The following is a 19,742-nucleotide window of genomic DNA, read 5'->3' as shown; positions in this document are numbered from 1 at the left end:
GGCACACTAAATCAGAGGGCCTGAATAAAACACTATGTTTTTTTATAAAAAGATCCTAAAGTTACTGATCTCACATCTGACTCTTATTGGGGACATATTGACATCTATTTGCTAAATACTGATGAATCACTGTCTGCTATCTCTCCTTCATCCATTTGAAAACATTTCACACATTTCCTTTGGTGATTAGTTCAAACACTTCTGCTATTCAATGCACAGGGCTTATCCTGAGTGCTTGCTTAGCTTAAGGTATGAGACACCACATTTACTGCATGTAACTTGTGTCTCTCCTACAAAGCCAGAAGATTTCAGAGCTGCAATTCTTCCAGCACCCTGTGACAATGCTCTTTGTAAAGCCTCCTATAAAAAATGTTGGGTGGCCCAAGATCTTAGGTGTCAGCAGTTCATATTTATGTTTTGGATTTTTTTTGTGCAGTGGTGCCAAAGTGGGGTGGAAATGAATAATGTTCATGAACATGTTGCCTTTTCTTGTCTTCTTCATCCTCAAACCTTAGCAGGGAGAGTAATTTTATGTGAATAGAATATCTCATCAGTTATTTGACATGACTTGTTCATCACTAATCTTATTCCAGGAGAAGATTGCTGACACTGTTGGGTGAGATTGAGTGACTATAAACACACTCTTACAAACATCCCTTTGTCTTGCTCAAATATTGAACTGCCATGGTATTACTGCTGAAAGCAGAGCCCAGACTCTCTATCTCTGCCTTCCTGTGTGGTCCTTAGAATGTTTGATAATTCATTTATTGTTCCTCATTATTAAAATAATGAATGGTACTTAACAGCTAACTGGGAAGCCTGGTGTTGAGTGATGTCACAGGCCACAAGAAAATGCACTCTTATTTTGTGTATTTGAATAACTAGTGGAAAGATCCTCGATCCTCTCAAACCATCATATCTGTTCAGCTGTAGAGGGTTACAGAAAGGGCAGCTCCACAACCTCTTTCTGCCATATACTGTGCAGGGTAGGTTTCCTGAGAAGTATAAATTGTGCTGGTTATTTATCAGGTGCAAGTTGTTTGAGATTCATACGTGGATTTAGACATCTCTCAAATTATCTGAGTGTGGTCTGGGCTTTCTTTCTTTAGTTAGTGGAAAGAAATGGCATTTCTTGAACACAATTTGGCCTGTCTGTGACAGCTAAATCAGGATGAAATGATCATCACATAGAAACATTTCTTTTCTCATTACAGAAAGTGAGTCTAGATGACTGGAAGAGATGCAGATAACTGCATTGTCTCTGCCCGAGTAAAGACAAATAAAATCCATCCATTATACGTGTTCTGATGTAGAAATTTTTTCTTTTTAAAGGACTAGAGTTTGGGGTGTACCAGCTTTAAATATAATTGAGCTAGCACCAATAAAATCACAAGTTAAAAAGTGATAAAATAATCTTGATGGTGGGCAAACATGAGTAAGTCTCCTATCTCCAGAACTGCTGTTTACTTTACTGGTGTCTGAAGTAGCTATAGTAACAGCAGTGTCAGATGTTATGTGTGCTCCAGTTGTACTTTAAGTGAAATTGTTGGCATTTCCTCTGTCCCATGACCATCTCCAAGTCATATTGTCTCCCCAGGTCACTAGTGGAGCACCACACAGCACTGGTCTTTGACGAGGACAGATTAACTTGTTCTCTAGCTCTCAGCTGTACTTCCATATTCCTGCTGTTCATATTTTAGAGAAGCCAGCTGGACAAGGTCCCATCAGCTTCCCTCTTCCATGACCCTGCAAGCACAGGAATGTTTGCTATAATACTGGGGGTTTTTAGTGATTTGCCTGGTTTAAATCTTAAACTCCCTGAACAGAAGAGATTCTCTTTTTTCCTATGAAACGTTGTAGTACATCACAGTGCATCCCATGAAGACAGGCTTTGTGATACTGAGCCTCTGGAATATCCCATTGCTTCATTCCTGAGTGAGGCTGTGATGCTGTGGCTGTATCAACCCTATGGCTAGGTTGGGAATCAGAAGGAAATATCCTTTCTGATATTTGTGTGTCTTGAAAAGCACATTAATCTGCCTTTGAATTGTCTAACATAAAATGGGCAGCATACTGATATAGAAACTTTCTTCTCTTGTTTTCTCCTTTGCAGATGACCATTCCAGGATATGTCTGAAAGGTGAAAGTAGCCATGACAATTCAGACTACATCAATGCCAGTCCAATTGTAAGTATGGTAACCTATGAGAAGCATTCCAAATAGTTGATCCTTGCCATTCCTTCTTGTCAAAATTGGCTCACTCCAGGCATCTCACTGCTAATGTCAGGTTGTGAGCACCTCACAATGCTGGTGTTTCAGCCTATCCTTTCTAATTGGAGAGAAATGTATATGCATGCAATATCCTTGACGTGTATCTAAGAAAAAGGCACTTGATAACCCTCATTCCACCTTGCAATACTGTCAGTTTTTCTGTACTTGATATTAGATATTATTAACTTAGAGATTATAAAATTCAATGCTTTGCTTTAGTGGAGCTTTTCCTTCTCCTGAGAGGTAAAAATAGCTTGTTCTTTTTTGCATTGTCCTACTAGCTACAGTAGGAGGAATGGTTTCTGTAGGCATGGAGAGCTGAGCTCCACAGACTTTTGAGCTTCTTCTGCATTAGGAAGTGACATTTCCTCTTACCTTTCTTCCTCTGTTGACCTAGTGATGCACAGTCTGGTGGTTCTGTAGCTCTCCTGGTTCCTCTCTGAGCTTGCTGTTTTGAAAGCAAGAACAGGATCCTCTAGCCCCTGTGTATTCATTCCAAGTGCAAAGTAGGTCAGTCCAGTTTACTCCAGGGTGGCCCAGCTGCCACAGTTCCCATGACTGTGTGAGCTGAATGTGAATCCCTTTCTTGTCCATGAAAGGTGATAGGGAGGAAAGGTCTCTATTTGTAGACACTAAACACTAAACTAAACTAAAAGGTAGGGTAATGCCAATGGCATGGCCCTGTCATAGCATCTCAAGGGAAGTGTCAGAATATCCATGTGAAGGGGGAAAAAGGCACTGTGTCCTTGACCTCTGTGGGACTGCTGGTATTTCAGCTGCTTTTTCTCACAGTTGTTATTCACATTAATTAGGCACCAAAAAGTTACAGGGCAACTGTTAGAAAGAACTGAGGATGGAGAATAAAATCTCTCTGCAGTGTGCTGTGTTTGCCATTACTGGCTCATTTTCCTGGGGAGTATCACTCCCCCAGTTAAATGACTTTGTGTGGGCAAGGCAGCTGACAATTTGCAACAGCATGAAATTACAGGCTGCTTCCTTCCAGTGTTGTTGACAATACTTTTTTTCTTAAAAAATCCCAACAGCTACATAGAAACTGTTCCCTGATCTTTGTTTCAACAGAGTTCAAAGCTTCATTTCCTTCAACACATAAAAGTGCTTTATTCAAAGAACTAAAAAACACACTGAAGCAAAAAAACACTTTTGGGATATTTTTGTCTTTGGCTTAGGGTGGAGGGGAAACCAAAGCATCTGAGTGTTGAGGGATTGCCATTTTCCATTTCAGAGGACAAGGGTAGATAGGCATAGATTAGAGTTCTTAGACTGCTTTTAGGTAGGTCTCTGACTAGAGATCTGGCACCAGGATCAGGGGATCACAGTGGGTCATGTTCCAAGGAATATGAATCCTGCTTGTAAAATCATACACAGAGGTCCAGCTCCAGGGTTTCAGTGCTCTGTTTGTGTCCTCAGGACCCAGCTGGTGAGTTATGTTTGGTCAAACCTTCATCTCATAGTAGAAACTGAGAGGTTTTGTGGGAAGGACAGGAGTGGGAGGTGATAACTGGAAGTGAGATATTGTATTCTTTTAAGAGCTTGGTTGTAATTCACATGGCAACAACGTGGTATCAAAGTGGAATTACAGCATCTGTAGACAGTGCTAAGTCACTAAGGGTTCAGTGTTGACAGCAGTACAAATGCTGGGTTTTTCCTGAAAATCTGGGCTTCTACAATCTGCCCAAAAGTCTGTGTAGTAACTAGTTTTAGACACAAATGTGGCTGGAGAAGAGGGTAAATTCTTGCATGTGTGTGTCTGTTGCAATTGTAGTTTTGGATTATAGTGTAACTATTTCTTTAATTACACTGAAGAGTAAAGTATTAGATTAAGTAGTGTTGGAAGTGAAGAAACAGGACTAAGATATCCCATTGACAAAACTGGGAAGAGATTTTCTTTATCAGGATGCCCAAAGCTCATGCAAGCACAGGGTCCCTGCTCCCATAGCTTTAACACTTTCGTTTTTACAGAGGGTTGTAATCTTGCCTTTCCATCCAGCTCTTAATAAGGGTCCTTCTACAGAGTTAGAACGTATTTATTTTTTGTAGTTTTCCCAGACTCAAGAGTTCTGTTCAATGCAAGTCACACTGATGAACCAAAAATTCTTATAGCTGTCTTTGTATCTCTTACAGAAATACTTCTATGCCCAGAAATAAGTGGGTTCACAAGTGTTTCATTAGACTGGGACAAGTGCCCAGTAACTTACACAGCCAAGAAAAACTGGCAAGAAAAAATTTCAAGTTCCTCTTCTTCATGGTAGGATAGAGACCCTACTGTGAGGAGAGAAGTGCCACAGCTGACATTTGTGTAGACCTGCTATTCCAAGGAAGGAGATGCTCCAGTTAGTCACATGAATTTGCTCCACTAAGCCAGTAGTCATTTTGCTATTTTGAGAGCAGTAGATCAAAATGTATTTCCTGAAGGTGATGCAGTGGGGGGTGATAGGACGAAATCTCTGCTTTGCAAGCCCATGATCTGGAAAGATTCCCTGCAAAGTGCTGAATTTTGAGCCAAATTAAATATCCTCAGATTAGTGTAAACATATTTGTTAATCTGGTGTAGGTTTTGTGTTAATGAGGTCGAATATAGAAGTGGCAGAGATAGTCTCTGTTCTCCCCACTTCAAATGCCTACTGCAATATTGAATTGGGCACTTGATTCTGCAGTATTTACTGTGTTTATACAGCTAGTGAAGCCTAGGTTGGACATGTGTGCTATTTCTACTGCTGTTTTCTTGAGATGTTTTCTGGTAGCAGGCACACATTTATTCTGTCTGTGTAAGCACACAGTGGATGTGGAGTATCAGTACAACTGTTTTCACTCACTCTTGCAAAAATCCTACCATTTCTTTCCTTCAGACTGTTTCAACTTAAATAACCTCAGTCATTATCCTGTCAATACAGTGATGCTCCTGGTGCATTTCGTCCTTGCAGTGCCTGGGTGAGGAGTGAGCCCTGTTGTGAGATGGGCATTGATAGCACAGGGTCAGTACAGGATGAACTGACTGGAAGAGGCTTTTTCCTCCTCGTGTGTGGGAGCTGTCTGGTGCAGGAAGAGTGTAAAATAAAGTAATTATATTTCAGCTTCAGGGAGGGAGGCTGCCAGTCCTGTACATGTTGCTGGGTATCTCCAGCTTCTGGGTCAGTGGTCCAATCTCCAGCTGGGGCTCACTCAGCCTTCACTGAAGTCTAAATGAGTGCAGCAGCACACTGTAAAAAAATCCCTGTGCTAGACAATGAGCTGGCCACCTGCCCACATGTTTCTTCCTTTTAAAAATTGCTGCCCCCCCTCAATACCTTAATACCTCACAGTAGGATGTGAAAACTGGGGTTATATTGGTGGCCTCACTGCAGCTAGGAATGGGTGAAGAGAATCAGGAAAGATTTAGTCCAAGTTCTTCCTGTATGTCTTATTTCACTGTAGCATGAGGCCAGGCAAAATGAGTCCTCAGGATAAAATTTGCAGGGTAAAAGTGAGGTAGAAATCTGTTTCCCTCCTCTCAGAAATAACATAAAGTACTATGATAATAACTCTGGTATCGGCAGCTGAATGAAAGGCTTGCAATTACAGCACAAGGAGACCCTGACTGTGCAGAATAAAACTGTGATAATTACTTCTGTCATATTTGTACTTAGTCCTCATTAAATTTCAGGAAAATCATCCACTAGTAAATAATGTGCAATCTTTGCTTTTAAATCAGAGGTCATGAAAGTAAATGGGAAATTCTGTTTTTCCTCATAGGGTGTCTGAGAGAGAAAAAATCCCATCAACTACATTTAAAAACTCAGTTTGCTTATTATTGAAGACAGCAGACTGAGGAATGTCATTAGCATGACAGTTTGTTCAAATACAGCATACAAATTTCATCAGCAAGAATAGACTCTGAAATTCATAATGGCATAGACAACCAGATTTGCTTCTTTCATTCCATTAGGGGTTTAAAAGGAAGGATTTAAAAAATTGTTTTAAATTTTAATTCAAACATGAAGATGAGGACTAGTCTACCTTTTTAATTTTAATGCTGAGATGAATGATTACGAAGTTCATCTGCATTTGCTGGATATGCTTTCTTTTGCAAAAACAAATACACTTCTTCTTTTAGAGACTGTCTGTACTTTGTGTAATAAATATATGCGTGGAAGTAGATCCTCTTGTGTTGTAAACACGTTAAGTCTGGAAGCCACCCAGAAGCTTGAACCCATTCGAATTTTTAAGGTGTTAATCAGATTTCAACTTTCTTTCTGTCGTATTTGGTCTACACTGGATTTCATTCTGATCTCACGATTCAGGAATATTTCAGATGGACTCAGAGGATTTAGATGAAGGTAAATATGGTGTGACTGAGAGCACATCTCACCCAGCATCTTTCTCTGTGGAAAATAAAGATCTAACAAGCTGAAAGGAAAGGTAAAGGGAAGGAAATAAACAGTATTATCATTTACATGAAATTTCAAAATGGTTATTGATGCCTATTGACACTTATACTTCAGTTTGCTGTTTTACAAGACAGCTTAAAAAGAATCTACATGTAACACTCTCAAGGATTTAGTCCCACAATGTATTGATTTTTCTGCATTTCATCAGCATTATCAGTGAAATCGTGCAGCAGCACAATCTCTATCAAAAACTCAACAAAATTCAGAATTCTTCAGGGAATCCTTGCAAAGTCTTAGAATAAGGCAGCTGGATAATAGAACTCTTGTAGGAAGAACCAGCTTTTATTCTGTAGTAAAGCAAAGGTGGAATCTTGGTCTGATATTCACAAGTTGTGATAGTGTTCTTCATATACTTTCCTACTTTATGGTACTGTAAGTCAGCTTATACTACAAAGCCCTGTAGGAAAATACAAGTTGTGGCACTAAAGTTTTCTCTAGTTTTTCTTTTGCAAGAAGAAATCACAGTGCTCCTCCTTTCTTTTCACTTGCTTTTGATACTGTAGTGACAGAAATCAGTACAATCAATGGTGAGGCCAGTTATAATCCTTGACCCCTAATATAAAATCATGGAAAAATAGATTGAAGCATTATCACCAGACTTGCCTTTGCTGTACTGCAGCAGAAAATGAGCATTCTACCACAGTAGAAGAGTTGTAATAATTGCAGTTTTTTCTTTCCAACAAAGGCTCTTCGATCCCATTCTGATGTAAGCCTTGTGAACTTGGTGTTCTGATAGGGAAATAGAGGGAAAAATCATGTTCTTTTTGAACAATTACTATTAGGGTGATTTCTGAAGGTTGTTCTGATGTAAAATGTTAGCAAACAATCAATTTTTGTTTTAATACTTGATTGTATGAAGTCTGGAGTTCTCCATTCTTCTCTGGAGAATACATTTTTCTATTTTATTTTCATGAAGTGAGAAATCTGAGAGATCCTTGAAAGAAGGTAATGACTACTGACATAAAAAAACACCCATCTTTTACTTGATCCTGAGTTAGTTAGTTTAAAACCCATTACTGACCTCATTTCTTTATTCAAACTTCTGTTAACTTTGATAGATTAAGATGTCCTTGGTGTTCTTGGTGACCTTGAGAGAATAAAAAAGAACAAAGCAAAACCATTCAAGAACTGTCCCTTGCCATCACCTACTCACATTAAATTGAATGTTACAAGACTAGGAATTTTTCACACTTTTCTTGAAATACATGGTCTTTTAAACAGTGCATGTAATACAAAATTAATGAAACCAGGAATTTCATATAATTAGTTTAACTTCACTCTTATTTTTGTTCAGTTAAAGATCATTTATTAGTATGATAGCATTTTCTGCCATTTTCTATTTGCTCCAAGCAAGCAGAGTTTCTGCTCATAATTGTTTTTTGTGTAACACTATGTGCTTGGAATGTAATAATTGTAATTGTCTTTTGAATTATTGTTAAACTGCTGATATACTTCACCACCCTGTGCTTATTGTAATGTTTGCCACATTCCAACATCACCTTTATGGCAGAGGTTGATTAATGCTGAAATGCCAAGATTGGCCTATTCCTGATTTATCAGCTGAATGTTGAGACATATTTCCCCCATCACAGCACTATTTGCATCATCCTTGATTTCTTCTGCCTTTGTTTTCTGGTATGCCTACTTTAAAAAAGAAAAAAAACATCATTTAGGAAGAATTCGAAGTAAATTAAATTTTTTCTAAGTTTTGGTCTATTTGCTGTTGGTTACATTTCCAAGCCAAGCTCCAGCCTGTTGGAAAAGTGACACCATTTTTGAGTGGATGCAGCCCACAGCAATTTCCACTGGGAGTAGCACATCCTCCTCGTTGTAGGTCAATTTTTCTAAGTTAAGATTTTTAGTTCCAGCATAGGAAATCATTTCACCACAAGGTTAAATCCTGTGGATCTTTGGGATTCAAAACAAAACAACAACAAATCATTTCAACTGTAATGGAGAATAAAATACCCCCTGCTTTTAAGCTTGACTTTGCTCAATCACATTTGCTGCTGTTTTCAACTGTCTTTAGTTCAGTGTCTCAATTCTTACAAAACAAAACAAAGAAAAACAAAATAAAAAGAAAGTTGCCCCTTTTGAAATGTTTCCTAAGGGCTTTTTTGCTAATACTGATTTCTGAAGAAAGCTAGTTTTCCTTTGTCTCAAAATACCCATAGTAGTAAATGTCCTGCTATCAGAATTGCTTTTGTCAAAAGGCAAAAAAAGGCAAGGTTGAAATTTGTTGTGAGCAATTGCTTGTTGGGAAGATTTATTTGCTGATAAGAGAAGCATCCAAATGAAACTTGGAATAAAATGATGGTGTTATAGACATCCTGGTCAAGGTTTTTTTATAACTATGGGTGGTGAATCAGAAGTAGGCTTTTAGTCTAAATGGATTCAGTGACTTTTACCTGTGTTGTGTTGTCATGGAGAATTTTAATATTAAGTCCAGCTTAATTATACATCAGAAAATTAGAAACATAAAAGTGTTCTCTTCCTTTTTGCAACATTCATCATATTGTTGTTCTGTTAGAATAACTTACATCTGTTCTTTTATGGTTCTTCCCTCTTTTATGTTGCACATAATTATGAGGTGCCTTCTTTTACGCTGACATGTACCATCACTGAAAATTTTGATAGGCTATGAATAAATTCAGGAGATGCCTGTTAATGCAAATGTGACTCACATTCATTCTTATTCAGATCTTTACTTATAGAACAGAACTGTCTATTGAGACAAATTCTGCCTTCAGCTACATGGGTATAAGTTAACTCTCACCGACTTCAGTGTCACTGAGTCACACCCACACATCTCAGAGCTGAAATGGGTCTCTTTTCTTTATGTTCAAAGTTTTGTCCTGCCCAGTTCAGGGTTAGAATGAGTTTGTTTGTTTTTTAATCCTATCAGCAGATCTTCTTTTTCAGCAGAATGGGTCCTAAGATTTAGAACCAAGAAAACCACCCATCAGTTCGAAAACATTCATTGTAACACACTAATCCTATTTACTCCTGATGGCTTTGTTTCTTAGATTCTTTATTTTTTCTGCTCAGTGAATTTTCTGCTCCTTGAATTAAACGTAATAATTAAGGTCTTTAAGCGGAACTTCCTCCATTGAGGCCAAATCCATGCATTTAGATAAATCAGCTAACCAGAAAAAGCCAGAAACTGAATTTGTTCCCCATTTTTGCTATTTTTTAGTTACATGTGCCCTTGACTGGCATGGTGGAAATGGAGAGCACATTTAGATGTGTGGAGCATTCTTAACATTCAGTGTAGAAAAATGTTTCAAAAGGCTCTTAGGTTGCTATGAAACCACAAATACTGATCTCAAATAAATGCCTTTGTCAGCCACCATAAATGATCTTAGTCTGCATATTGAGGACATGGGACATTGCTCATCACGTGTGCTGATATTCATCTGGTGTCATCAGTCTTTTGGGGGAAAACTTCTCCTCTGAGCTTGCAAATAGAAATAAAACACAGTGCTTGCCAATAAAGGATGGAGGGACCTGACAGTCCTTTAGGAACTCCCTTATTCTGCCCTCCCATATTTTCTAACACTGCGAGGGATTTCCTTTAAATAAATCCAGTCTGTGTTGTTCTTCCTTATTCCAGATGGACCATGACCCCCGAAACCCTGCATATATTGCCACCCAGGGCCCTCTCCCAGCTACTGTTGCTGATTTCTGGCAGGTAAGTTAAACATCTCTTTGAAAACTGAATTTATGTCACAAGTTTTCCTGTGCTTCTTGAAATGTAACTTGTGTAAAAGTATGTTGTGCTTGAGTCACTGTAGGTGGAATAATCTTAATTCAAATGTCTTTTTAAAATCTAGTATATGGATATTCAAGCCATTTATGTATCTGAAAACCTCAGGGCAAAGTATTCATATTTTCGTGCCTGGTCTCTGTAATTAAATTACTGCCAGGAATTCAGCGATTTTCAGAGGGCCTGCAGAGTGTAGCCAGAATTCATTGTCATTCTCCAGATGAGAAAGGACCTAACACTGAGTGCCATGAATTTTCCATTTAAATCTATTCCACACATGTCCCAGTTCTCCAATATGCTTGAATCCTTATGCATTTCCCCTACCACAGGCAGTTAGGACCCAGCTGTATAAATTTAAGTAGGGGCAGAATTTTTTGCAGGACTGGGACTAAATGGAGTAGTTGTTGATGCACAGTTAGGAGCTTCCTTTGCATGCAGGTGTTTTAGTGCTGGTGCAGCTCTCAGATTTGGACCAACACACATGGCCAGGGTAGATGTGTGTGATGGTGTGATGGATGCCAGTGTTAGATATTCCTTTGGAAGTGCAGAACTGTGTCTGAAAGTTTACAGAAGCTGCCTGGGGACGAGGCCAACTGGGGCTTATTATCAACATGAACATATGCTTTTATTTTTTGTTTTGCATTATGAATTTAGAAGTTTTTGTTCTGAAGATGAGAGAATGTCTGTGTGACGATTTCGGAAGTGTCATTGTATTTTAAGACTTTGCATCAGTTGAAATCATCTCTTCATCTGTATCACTTGACCTATCATTAAAAAGTATTAACTGATCCCTATTGAAGATTCTTTTCATGTCACAATTTTTCTGATGAGAAATCAGGACATTTTCAAAAGAGTTTTTGAATTTTGAGTGTGTGAATATTGACATGCTCTGTCCAATATATTTTGGGACTGTTTTCTGGAAGGGCAGAGCAAATGCTTTCTGCATGAAGCCAGGTGAGCTTTTGGTCTGGCTTAAATTTTCAAGTAACTTGTGGTTTTTGTCTTTACTGTTTGGTAATTAGCTAGAATTGAGAAGACTGATCTTTTTTGCTTGACACGTGGATTCCTTCTAACAGGCATGATACTTGAAAATGCATTTGTTAAGTTACGTATGCAAAATAAAATTGTATGTAAGCTATTCTTTAATGACATTTTATTATTTCTATGGCCCAGGTTTTAACGGTTTATTTTTTCATATTTGTATATCAATATTGTGTATCCTTTCATCTGTAAATGCCCCTCTACATGTTGAAAAAAATACGTTTTTATTTTAAAGAAGGCATTTTAAAAGCCCACTTGGAGTAAGCGTTGAAGAAATCAGAATTCAATCATACAAGCATAGTATGAAGGATACCTTTGGTCCTTCTCCCACACCAGTTTGAAAAGTTAGGCAATCTGTTTGCATGGTCACAGAAACTACAACTTTGTTTCTTTGTTCTGTGGTGCAATCTTCTTCATTCCACTTAAAAGATCTCTTTCTTTACTTTCTTTCCTCATGCTCTTTTGTGTGGAAGAGTCTTCACTTTCCTTCTGCCGTTTTTGCTATTTCTCTTCCAGTAATCCATCAGTGAAAGTTCACTCCAGCTCCCTACCAGATTTGCTGTGAACATCTCCTCAGAAACCATTTGGGAGCCGTGGTTCAGCTTTGGTTTGGGTGTGGCTGTGTGCATTTCTGATGTGATGTTCTTTTACAGTTTCTTCTGTTAGGTTCCATAGAGAAGGTGTTTCCTGATGTTTATTTTAATGATGTCTGTCACTTCAACATAACAATCTACCTGTGCCAGTGGCCTGGTTTGGTCCATTACCCACTTAAACTTCCTGCAGATAACATTTCAATGTGCCAGTTCTTGTCCCAAACCTTTTACACAGCCCAGGGTATCAACCAGATGTAATGAACAGACCAAGAGAGATGAGCTCCTTGCAGAACACTGCATCCAGGACCACTGAAATGAGGGAGATCCAGTGTACAAGTCAAAAGCCATGGCTTGAATATGTTGCTGTTTATGCCCAGTTGCAGGAGAAAAGTTAATTTCTATTTTTCACCTAATAGTGCCTATTTTAATGTAAAGCATAGGAAATCTGAACTTGCTATGGAAAATAGTCTTAACTCCTATCAGGGCAAAATCAGTTGATATTTACTTGGATACAGTGTTCTGAGTTTATGGTGCTTCTATGATGCTGCCACCAGGGATTGTTTAAAGATTCAATTATTCATTCCTGATACATCTTCTCAGTGGTTCTCCTCCCTCTCCCTCCTCCACTTAATGCCAGCTGTTGCAGAGCTGCGTTGCTGTTTTCCCTTTTCTGTGTTCAGTGAAGCAGTTTTCTGACTGATATTGAGAAGAGTGACTGGCTCCAGAGAGATCTGGGACTATTCTGCTGTTCCTTGTCTAAATGCACAATGTTATGCTTTAGCAAGTCCAACAGAAGCTCTTGGAGCTTGGCATCGCCTTCCATGGCAATATTTACTGGATGCCTTGCTTCCTCTTTTTGCAGAGATATAGCTGCTGAGATTCCCAAGAGCCAGGGTGCCCAGTGGCCATCAGCCACTTTGTTGTGTCTTGACTGAAAGGTTGCCCCCACAAGAACCTGTTGTAATTGTTTCCACTCCTGCAGGCATTTCAAGCTGACTTCTAGAAAACTCTTGTCTACAGAGCATTTGTTTTACTTGAAAGTGTAATGCAACTTTCTTGGCATTTACAACACAGCTGATATCCACAATGAAATCCAAACTGCTTCTGATCTGTGCTGTCTACATTTCATGCTCTTATTCCAGATATAGTTTCTAAACCAGCTTTCTCTTAAGCTTTCATTATATTCTCCCCCCAGTCAGTGACTAACTCTACAGTAGCAAGCAGTCTGGCCTGCTATGAATGGATTTGTGGAATGTCACAACACTTTGTAAGTTTTACCAAACATAATTTCATTTTGGGTGATCTTTTTTTTTTCTAGTTTTACTGGCAGGCCCCTCTAAAACATGTTATGTTGATCCAGTGCCCAGTATTTTAGTGCAAGTGCTATTAGACACTTAGCAATCAAATTCCCATTTACTGTATTTGAGTTGTGCAGATCCAAACAAAGATCATAGTTAGTTCAGTGACTTTGCTTTCTGAAACTAGGCAGAGCTTTTTCATACAACATTGATGGTGCTTGGTCCAGGCTCATGTAGTTTAGCATTCCTAGTACAGGTGAGAGAGGTGAGATCCAAGCCTGGTACCACTATGAGATTGGAGAGCACCAGTTCCACTGATCTCACTAGTGACCACTTCTTGGAAGATTATGTCTTTTTGGTAGGGTGAAGAGCAGGTATCATTCTTCAGTATCATTTTAATTGAGCCACTAGAGTTGGCCATTAGTCTCAGAATTTTCTGTAAAACTTTCTACTCATTTGGGTTTCCAAGTTGACCTGAGAGATCGGCTTGATGGAAGTTTTTCTTTCAAAGGCACAATGTTTGAGCTGGAGATGGTCCAAATGTCTGGATATTGGTCATTTGCAAATGGTGTTTGAATTTTTATATGTTGTAAGAAAACTAATGGTTAAAAAGGCAATAGTCTTACACTGACATGTCTAATGCCAAAAAACCTCCATGGTTATGTGTGTCCCTCCAGTTTACTTTTCCTTGGTTTTTTGGCATAGCTTCTCTAAGTCAGCAAGTGCCAAGTTAGTTCTAACTTTCCTGGCTTACCTATTTCTTTGAAAACTTTCTAGCCTGCAGGAGTTGTGTTGTCAGACATCTCATTGATCTGTTTTGCCACAGGGTTTCCTAATCTGTCTGGATGCTCTGTGTTTGCAGCTCAAGCAGAGATTTCATCTCTACCCGCTTGTCATCTCTTGGACCACTCTGGAAATTTTCCAGCCACTACTTTAATTAATTTTGAAAAGCCTCCAGCTGATTTAAGTCTTCTTTTAATTTTATCTGGTCTTATTTTCATCTCTTTTTACCAATTACTATTTCTGAGAAATACATACTTCATTGATTCTATTTTTGTTCAGTGGGAATTCCACCTCACAATTCCCTTTCTCAAAAACTGCATGACTGTCCTCACATGGTATTAATCCATTTTTACCTGAGTGGTTAAACAATTTGTCAGGTCTGTGGGTTGTTTTCTTCTCAGCTGGAAAGAAAATTCATCCTCGGGACAAGGTTTTGCTTTGATAGAGTTCCATTTTATTTACAAAGAAAGAACAGAGTTTTATTTCCTTGAACAAAGACAGAATCAAATAACAGTCAATAACTTCTTTTTTCCAAATCTCATTCACCCAGTGTTTTACCCCCAACCTTTCTTTCAGCTTTTCTTCTACCAGGATCACAATGCTAGTTTGTCGAGCTGTGCTGGTGGTTTCTTTATTCCTTTTACACATTTATGCTGCTTATCGGGATTAATCATCTTGCCTTGATTAATGCTCTCTCTCTGCATTAAGCATATCAGTTTCTAGAGAAACTCATGGGTCCATATGCTTCATGTTTCTCTTGGTTTTGATGATAACTTCTGTAATTTCAGTTATCAGGCTTCATAAAAGAGTTTGCTTGTTTCTTACATTTATCTTGAATGAAAGGTGATGATTTTGTCCAGCAGCTTCAGTGAGATTTCACTCATCTCTTTCACATAGTGCTATTAAAATTCAACATCTCTTTGAACATAATTCAAAAGAAAGAGGACGTAGAACATTTCTGATCTATAACAAGTTTTCGCAGCAGGAGTTCCATGTTGTGAATAATTCTGGAGGCATAAAATTTTATTATTTTCAGTGTGTGCTGGGTTATAATTCCACAGAATATTTGACATGAAGTACATGTCTTAACTTGCAAAGTATTCTAAGAAGCAAGGGATGATAATATGCAAGAAACTATTTCTAAGAGTTAGGATACTTAGAACCAGCTCCTTTCACTGAAAAATTCTTAATTATGCCGGTTTTATAAATTGCATGTCTGCTAAGGTTTGTCATCTCCAAATGGAGATTTCTGTAGGAGGCCATAATTTTTCCCTCTTGAAAATATCCATATCATGTCTTTCTTTCATTAATCTACCCACGTTTGCCCTTCTTTCCCCTCCTTCTTTTTGGAGGGAAATGCATTTTCACTTTTTTTTTATTTTACCACGTTAAGTGAAATAGGGGGAGGGAACAAGCATTTCCTGCCATGCTTTAGTTACCTTAGAAAATGAAATAATATGTGATATATATACTTCTGCAAGCATTTTTTGGGCCCCTGTGATGTCCTCCCTCCATGAAGAAGATAATGAATCATTATCTGAACATTATAGAATTTCTGCAGCAGGGGTAGAGAAATATGATATGCTGAGTAGTGCACCTGTAACAGTAAGTCATGAGAGTAAGTTAAATACAGTCCACACTCGTAGTTTAGACCAGAGAATTCCATGAGTTTTACCTAAACAGATGTGTAGCTCAGGCTAAAGAGATCCCTCAGTGCCTTGGTGTGGCAAGGATGACAGAGCAGACACCACCACCAAGTCAGACAGGAGCAGGAGGGCAGAACTGAAGTGCTGCCCCTTTGTGGTTGGGATGCTCCTCTAGGAGGCAGGGAAAAGCTTCATCATCCCACACATCCTGAATGAAACCCACGCTTTTCCTTACCCCATCTTTCCTCCACTTCTTGTCAGTGCATTAAATAGTCTTGAAACTGGAAATGCTCTTCAGCTTTCTAGTTAAAGCTGCCCGTCTCTTGCTGACAGAGAGCACACTGGAGTGGAGGTTTGCACTGCTGTGGTTGTAGTGATTGGGGAAACCTTATCTCTGTTCCCTTGATTATTTTTTACTTTTATTGCAAGACTGTTAGATGTGAAGTGCAGAAGGGATCCCAAGAGTAAAGTCCATCTCCCTAATATGAGCCAGAGAGTTCAACTGCCATTTGCTTTTCTTTGCCCTAGTCCTGCATTTCTTAATCTAAAACTATATTTACTTTTCTCTCTGCCTGTTCAGGAGTAAGTTATCAGTCCAAAAACCTGACTGTTGGTTTCCTCCCAGATCACAAGGGCATATTGAGAGCTGATTCCTGAATCACAGTCTTGAGGCTGTGATAAATCTTTGAATGTCTAATCAGCATTCTCTCTTCCAGTTTTGGAATTCAACAAAAGAAATACAAAACACTATCAGTTGACTGTTTCCTCTGTAAAAAGGATTAGTCATCAGTAGTCTCTAAGGGCAGATCTCACTAGCAGGAGACCATGTCCCCATAGCTGAATGAGTCTTCCAGCAAAATCAGTGTTCCAGGCCCATGGGCTGAGTAAGAACAACTGTACCAAACCTTTGTCTTCTCTAAGTGCTGGTTTCTGTGCTCCCAGTTCAGCACGTTTTGTGAGTGCTGAAATTAATTTACAGGCTAAATTATTCTTCTGCATTTTGTTCTGTGCTTTTAGAACAAGACACAGTCCTTTCAAGCATCTGTGATTCCCAAGTTTTATTTTCTTTGCCTGGAATGGGACTTCCTGCATGTCTAATCAGTTCTCACCTTCAGAAAGAAGAGCAGATGAAAACCAGCAGAAAGCAATTCAATGTGTAAAATATGCATATTTTAATTTAATAAAGGAAAAGCAAAAAGGGAGACATAGGCACAGCACAGTAGCCCCTAGAGCTCTAGTAACTTGTCAAGCCATGAGAAATAAATATAACATTAGAAATTCCATAGGCATTCAGTGAAGGAGTCTGCTTTTACCAGGCTCCCTTCTAATTATGGCTGTGGTTGGAGAAGGTACTTAGAAATGGTCCCTTAAAATTTGTATCCCTTTTTTGTTTAGTTTCCACATTTTCAATACTAAAGCAAAAGCTAATTTCTGATGATTTTGGTGGACTTTTGCTCCTTAATGTGGTTTTGTCAGCAGTGCAACTCTAAACAGAACTCATATTTAAATTACTTAATAATAAGGCTTGAGTTAGGAGTCTACTGAGAAGAATGAGAGGAGTTTATGTCTCTGTGAGAAAGCAGAAAGAGAAATTATTGCGACACATACAGTCATCTTGAATTTGCCTTTCCCAATGACTTCCAAACAAGTGTTGCTGCAACAGCAGGGGACATAATACAACTGTGTATTTACATATGGTCCTCTCTGAAGACGTTTTTGCAGCTGCAGTCAGATACTTTTTAAATGAAATACAGATTATTGACCATTTATCTTTCAACCTACATATTTGCTTAACTGTCAGGCGCAGTTACGATTTTGCAAACCATAATTCTGACCTTGCCAGATTTGACCCATTTAATATTAAAATGATGTCATTTACAAACAAAATATTTTTTAAAAAAAGTTTGTGTGACTTTTTGACTGGCATGCATTGTGAAGCTCTAGTTGGTAACGAAAACCTAATTCAACTCAATTTTTTCTTTCAGTTAAAAGATCCCCATTTTTTTTAAAGCTTGAAAGACATCACAGTTGAGCTAATTATTTTCACAATGTCTAATGCCATGAATGTTATCTGATGCAGCAAGGGTTAGTACCTTGCTTTGGTTTTTTTTAGGCATCATGTTTATTCATATTGAGTTTTGATTATCCTTAGAAATTATTTGGGCTCTCTTTGCTGGTTCATCTGTTTTTCCAAGTCTTTGCATTTACCAGTTATTCCAATTATATGGGAAGCCTGAAAGACTGAAAAGGTAAATTCTGTAGTTTGTTGGAGGTCTCTCCCAGAGAGCAGCTGGTGTGATTAGCATGTTATATTTAGTGAACTGGCTGGATTTAGCTCATTATCCCATCTATTTTCTACTTTTAAATCATTGCATTTTAGAAACTTCTCCACTAGTCTCCATTAAATGAAGAGTGTCTGGGCAGAGTTCATATCTTGTCATTTCCCCTTCACGAAAATGACAGAAATGGCTGAAAAAGGAGTTCGGGGAGAATCATTTATTATAAAAAGAAGCTTCAAAGTGATGAAGTGTCTGAAAAAGAGAAGGGGGTACATATTAACCATTTTATTTACAAGCTAGTAAACAAGGACATTTTAAAGTATAAACTATCAAAAACTGATGTTTTATCAGATTTATGGCAGTGTTGTAACACTGGTTCTGCTATTTGTGACTTTGTTTTTCTCATTACATGAAAAACCAATTTTGTGCTCCTTTTCAAGTAATTCTTACTAAACATAATTCATCCCAGTGTGGAAGCCCTTTATATGGGGCTGGAAGTGCTGGATAACCACAGCATGAGGTCTCTACACTTAGTGGATTTCATCAACAGGGAATTCTGAGGATCTCAAATGCTCTGCTCATCTTTGGGTTGCAGGATTCAGCCTTTAATTTGCAGCTAATGGAACAGGATGGTGTTATTCTCGTCCAAGAATTGTTCTGAGAATGATGCATACAGCAGAACCTCATTAAAGATCATTAACATATTACTCTCTAGGCCTATAGGCTGAAGGTGGACATGTCACACAAAATCATGCAGTGTCTTCCCTTTTTAGCAAAGAATACACTGCAGGCTCTGCAGTGAGCTCCTGTACAGAATGGGGCTTTATCACTCCCCTTCACAGGACTCCACTCAACATTTCTTCTTCTTCTCAAAGTATTACTGTGAATTACAAACATGAGCCTGGCTGTGCTAAGTGATTTAAATAAATTTCTTTTTCTCTATTGCAAATATATACATGTGTATATTATATATTGTGTATATATAAAAGAATATTTCTTTCCACATTGGGATGAATGATGTTTAGTTTTTGCAGACACTCGGGGTCTGAGACTTAATTTTGCTGGGCTCTACATAAACAGGAAAACCTCTGCCCCGAGGACCTGATGATCTCTTTATTCTTCTATCACACTGTGCAAGCATACAAAGTTCAGAATTAGTTGTGAATTACTGCATATTTGCAATTGAGCTTCTCTCTCCATTCTCCAAGGCCAGCTGAAATGTCTCTTTGGTAACCACAGGTGCTTCTCCAGAGGCTGTGCTGGGATTGTGCAGACCAGGTCTGGCTACCTGTTCTTTCTTTACCAAGACACATTATTGGGGCCACTTTCTAGTTTGTGGACATGTCTGGACACTGAGCACAGCCAAGTGTGAGGTGCTGGGATGTGCAGCTTGTGAAAACCCCATCAGTTACTGAAAGATGGGGAGGTGAACAGATAACAGTGTAAAGCTCCATGAACTGCCTTTGACTCATCCTGCTTCCAAGTTACTTGGAAATAGATGGTAATAGATGCCAGCCTGCTGTTCTAATATTTAAATTAACAAGGAAACAAAGAAAATGCTGTAGTCCTCCAGTCACAGCCTGTAAGCCTTAGTGAAAATCCCACCTCAATGGTAAGCAC

At 38.6% G+C, this 19,742-nt stretch overlaps 1 protein-coding gene across 2 annotated transcripts in view; it reads left to right on the top strand.

Moving 5' to 3' along the window:
- The window catches only part of PTPRN2 (protein tyrosine phosphatase receptor type N2), a 637,088-nt gene that overhangs the window by 580,541 nt on the left and 36,805 nt on the right, over window positions 1-19,742 (top strand). For both annotated transcript variants that reach the window (XM_088159091.1, XM_088159088.1), the window contains 2 exons: window positions 2,114-2,187; window positions 10,330-10,407. In XM_088159091.1, coding sequence (XP_088015217.1) covers window positions 2,114-2,187; window positions 10,330-10,407 — 152 coding nt within the window. The remainder of the gene's footprint in view (window positions 1-2,113; window positions 2,188-10,329; window positions 10,408-19,742) is intronic.

Source organism: Sturnus vulgaris, chromosome 1, assembly GCF_052056855.1.
Source record: "Sturnus vulgaris isolate bStuVul1 chromosome 1, bStuVul1.hap1, whole genome shotgun sequence".
NCBI lineage: Eukaryota > Metazoa > Chordata > Aves > Passeriformes > Sturnidae > Sturnus > Sturnus vulgaris.
Note: the sequence above shows the minus strand (reverse complement) of the source record. Positions and strands in the feature narration are given on the sequence as shown.